The sequence below is a fragment of the Eriocheir sinensis genome, chromosome 62, assembly GCF_024679095.1.
Source record: "Eriocheir sinensis breed Jianghai 21 chromosome 62, ASM2467909v1, whole genome shotgun sequence".
NCBI lineage: Eukaryota > Metazoa > Arthropoda > Malacostraca > Decapoda > Varunidae > Eriocheir > Eriocheir sinensis.
The window spans coordinates 6,066,950-6,071,949 of record NC_066570.1 but is presented as its reverse complement, the minus strand read 5'-3'; the positions used below and the strand labels follow the sequence as shown (position 1 = coordinate 6,071,949).

The following is a 5,000-nucleotide window of genomic DNA, read 5'->3' as shown; positions in this document are numbered from 1 at the left end:
GTTAACATTGTTTCGTTTTTACGATCATAACAAAGATTTTGTATAAATACCACGACACTTGACAACATTGGAATACAACGTTGTTAAGTGTCGTGGTATTGATACAAGATCTTTGTTATTATCCCAATAACGAAACAATCTTAACACTATATGACCTTATTGGATAACCCAATTATTTAACTAAAATCATTTCAAGATAAAAAATAGCTGACATAATAGAGGGAGCGAGAGGTGTTATTTGACGGGTGCGGGCAGGGCTGACCCGCAGCGTAACACCCACCGGCCTGTTTCAAATGGAACTACAATAGTATTACTACTACTACTACTACTACTACTACTACTACTACTAATGCTGCTGCTGCTGCTGCTGCTGCTACTACTACTACTACTACTACTACTACTACTACTACTACTACTACTACTACTACTACTACTACTACTACTACTACTACTACTACTACTACTACTACTACTACTACTACTGCTGCTGCTGCTGCTGCTGCTGCTGCTACTACTACTACTACTACTACTACTTTTTTTTTTTTCTACTACTACGGGCCTCCATCTATTAGAGTTGCGTTGTGAGCGGTATATTCTCTCATATCCTTTCACAAAGCAATTCATTGGCCCCACCCCGCCAATGACTGTGGCCGACAACCATTTTTATTTAATATTACAAACTTTACTAAACGTTTTATTTTTAAGCTAACAGAACTTGTGGTTGATACGACTATCAACCACCGTCGCCTCAAAATCCAGGTCAGCAATGCGGGTGGCTTTGGGTGCAGGTGACCTGGTTCCTCTCAGGCAGACCAAGGCTGACCTCAGGAGGGAGAAGGACAGCCTGCATCTCATCCAGGCGACCACACTGCTTCTTGGCTGTTGTTTCTTATCCGCCAGTGTTTCGGCGAGTCTTGCGTAGAAGCTCTGCGCCCTTGGTCCCATCCCTCCTGCCGTCGTGAATACTAACGGGGTGAAGGAGCCCTGGTCCACATTCTGTATTCTTTCTTCATATGCTCTGTTCTTCTCTTGTTCGTTTCTTCTGTGGGCTGCATCAAGGGTCAGGTCTCTGTGGCAATGGGCCATGGGATCAAAGATCCTTATACCACTACTACTACTCCTACTGCTGCTGCTGCTGCTGCTGCTGCGTTAGCCAGTTAGAGGCGCCTGGCTCCTGTGCTGTGTGGATTTTTCTACCCATTTCTATGGATAGGTGATGTGTTAGGGCCTGTTGGCTTTCTTCTGAGATTCTTCTTTTGATGTCTCTTATTTCTGTTTGGTCTATATCGCCCTCTGCCTCCTGAGCAATGATCCTGTTGATGAGGGATCTGGTTAGGTTGATGGATTTTGGTTCTCCTCATCTGCCAGCTTCTCAGGGTTGGTGATCCCCATCCCACCCAGTCTTGGAGGAAGTGCAAGCATATCCATCTCCTCCTCCTCCAAAGCATGAGATTTCACCAGCGCCGGCAAGAATACATTCTTGACGGCATTCTGCAGTGGTCGGAGGAGTGGACTGATGCCGGGGATGGTGCGCATCAGGAACGTCCACCGATGTTGGATGCCGTGGGTGTACGCTGAATAGGCAGCGTGTGGCTCAGTCTTGGCAATGGCAGACAAAGCTTCTATTTCCTTCACCCATTCAGCTACTTTGTCTCCCACGTACTCCTCCTTATATACCTCTGTCCCGATCACTGCACCTAAGTGTCGTTGTCCGTCCTTTGTTACAATGACTCCACTTCCTCTTAAAGTTTCTGCGGCATGGTCATAATGTTCAGGTTTGACAATAAGGACAGACTTGGTGGCGTTAGGGATGTATCCTATCTCAGGGCCGGCGGTGTTCACAGTGTCCCACCACCCTTTAAAGTCCGTGATTTTACCAGCACCTGAGAGGTCATCCGCATCCGCCACCTGTTTCACCCGTGTTTCTGCGTACGCGGTTTCATTTTGGAGGACTGATAGGCCCAGGGCGTACATAGCCATGGCTACTGGGTCACCTTGTGTTGTTCCCTCAGATGATTTGAACACTGTCACTACTACTACTGCTATTACTATTGCTACTACTACTATTATTATAATTATTGCAACGATCACTACTAATAGCACTATTATTACTACTACTGTTACTCCCACAAACTACTACTACTACTACTACTACTACTACTACTATGATTAATAGTAATTGTAGCAGTAGTACTACCACGTTCACTTCAAATTCAAGGACAAACACACACACACACAATACACACATTGTTTTAAATAATTTATTGAAGGAACAAAAATGGTTCCAAATATGAATTTTTGGGGAGACTGTCTTGTTTGTCAGCTTTGGGCGAGGGGAGGAAGGGCAGGTGTTTGGGGGGGGGGGGGTCCCTTCTCCCTTCCTCCTCTATTTCTCCTTGATGACCGTGCGAGTTTCCTCTGGAGAACCTCTCTCCCCTTCCCCTTCGGCGCCGCCCCTGGAGAAGGAAGACGAGGGGCGCGCCGCTCCCTGGAATGCATTCCACACAGCAAGTGGAGCGCCGCCTGTAGGGGAACACAGGACTGTAATGATTGGCCTGTATGTGTGTGTGTGTGTGTGTGTGTGTGTGTGTGTGTGTGTGTGTGTGTGTGTGTGTGTGTGTGTGTGTGTGTGTGTTTGTGTGTTTGTGTGTGTGTGTGTGTGTTTGTGTGTTTGTGTGTGTGTGTGTGTGTGTGTGTGTGTGTGTGTGTGTGTGTGTTTGTGTGTGTGTGTGTGTGTGTGTGTGTGTGTGTGTGTGTGTGTGTGTGTGGGTGTGTGTTTGTGTGTGTGTGTGTGTGTGTGTGTTTGTGTGTGTGTGTGTGTGTGTGTGTGTGTGTGTGTGTGTGTGTGTGTGTGTGTGTGTGTGTGTGTGTGTGTGTGTGTGTGTGTGTGTGTGTGTGTGTGTGTGTGTGTGTGTGTGTGTGCGTGTGTGTGTGTGTGTGTGTGTGTTTGTGTGTGTGTGTGTGTGTGTGTGTGTGTGTGTGTGTGTGTGTGTGTGTGTGTGTGTGTGTGTGTGTGTGTGTGTGTGTGTGTGTGTGTGTGTGTGTGTGTGTTTGTGTGTGTGTTGTTACTCATTTTATACACTTGTTCTCGTCATTCTTCTTTCCCTGACTCAGCCGCCCTCGTGTAGCAAAAAAGGCATAGGAATAACACACACACACACACACACACACACACACACACACACACACACACACACACACACACACACACACACACACACACCTTGCCTCATCCTTAGCGTCCGTAGCCATAGCCGCCATGTCCACCACCATAGCCGCCGTAGCCGCCACCATAACCGCCACGTCCACCGCCATAGCCGCCATATCCACCACCATAGCCGCCGCGTCCACCGCCATACCCGCCATATCCACCGCCATAGCCGCCATATCCACCGCCATAGCCTCCATATCCACCACCATAGCCGCCGCGTCCACCACCATAGCCGCCATACCCGCCGTAGCCGCCATATCCGCCGCCACGTCCACCACCGTAGCCGCCGTAGCCGGGCTCTGGCTTGGGCTCAGGGCTGGCCAGGGCGAGGGCCGCCAGGAGGAGCACACTCAGAGCTGCAAACACCTGCAACACAGCAACACAGTGCTGTAAACGTCGGCAACACAGCACAGCAACACAGTGCTGTAAACGTCGGCAATACAACACAGCGGAAGGGCTGCCACATTGCAATACTTCCTAAGCTGCAACACCACAATACAATTATGTGTCACTCCTGCACATCTTCAAAAGTCAACGTTTTCTTCCTCCCTTCGCTGCCTCGTTCTGTGTTTAAAGTGTTCAGCGCCGGGGCGTGAAAGGAGAGCGACAGGAGTGGCTAGGCAGACAGAGATATACTTAATTTATCATTAACCTTTAACTTGCCTACTCAGTGTGTATTCAAATAACCATTTTCTGATGTTAAAATATTGAGAAAAATGGATAGATTCTTAAACATGTAAAGTAACTAGAAATAAGTCAAACAAATCATCATCAAAACACTTAAAGTTCAATGTTAGTCTATAAAACACAGGTAGATTTGTAGTTTTAAATACCGAACTAGATAGGAATATAAAACAGCAACATTTAAATAGCGTGGCGGATGCTGGTGAATAAACACGTTAGAGAGTAATCAGTGTGCCAAGGTGGACGTGTACTCGACAGGTGGAGAGGGAGACAGACAGGTAGGCGTAAAAAGGTAACGAGAGAGAAATTAAAACGTCCAGTAAGAAGTCAAGGAAATGCTGAAGACAATAAGCATGTTGGAAAGTGTGGCAGTAGACTAAGCCAAGCAAACAGGTGGAGAGGTGAGGTAGACTTGGATCGCCAGGTGGACAGACAGAGAAGGTGGACAGGTTGACAAGCCGGAGCACAGAACTTTCCTGAGCTACTTACTGCCTTCATGTTGTCGAATTGTCTCGTATCGCTGGCACTCCGCCGCGTCGTTATATACTGCGACACCTCCCTCCCCCCCTCCCCCCCCCGGACACACCTCTCCCCACTACATCGGCTTCCTCTGACCCTGAATGACACGCTCCCCCTCTCCCATACCCCCGTGGACTTCTGGCTCTACAGCACTCCCCCTCCCTCTTTCTTCCTCTCCTTTGACCTCCAGGAACCCCTCATCCCCTACCCATATACACAGCAGAATCACCCTTACCCCCCCCCCGGACACACCTCTTCCCCACTACAATCTCTTTCCTCTGACCCTGAATGACACGCTCCCCTCTCCTTTCCCCCATGCCCCTGTCTCTTCTGCACTCCCCTCCTCCCCCTTCCCCCCACTCCTTGCCCTCCAGGAACCCCTCATCTTTTCTCCATATACACAGCAAAATCACCCTCACCCCCTTCACCCAATTCAGCCCCCTCACCCTACTTCTTCAACCCGACCACACCCAAGAACGTGTTACTTCCCCACTCCGTGCGGCTGTGTCGTAAGGGATGACTAAAGGGACTCGGGTCTTTTTTTCTTATCGTATCGGACTCCCATGACGACTGTATCCCTGGCCAA

The 5,000-nt window shown here is 48.8% G+C and overlaps 1 protein-coding gene across 1 annotated transcript; it reads right to left on the bottom strand.

Moving 5' to 3' along the window:
* Window positions 1-2,247: 2,247 nt before the first annotated feature.
* Window positions 2,248-4,409, bottom strand: LOC126986686 (ctenidin-3-like). The gene is made up of 3 exons (XM_050843040.1): window positions 4,385-4,409; window positions 3,224-3,577; window positions 2,248-2,523 (listed from the first exon to the last, which is right to left on the bottom strand). The coding sequence occupies exons 1-2, from the start codon at window positions 4,391-4,393 to the stop codon at window positions 3,236-3,238; spliced, it is 351 nt and encodes a 116-aa protein (XP_050698997.1). The 5' UTR covers window positions 4,394-4,409; the 3' UTR covers window positions 2,248-2,523; window positions 3,224-3,235.
* Between the last annotated feature and the right edge of the window lie 591 nt (window positions 4,410-5,000).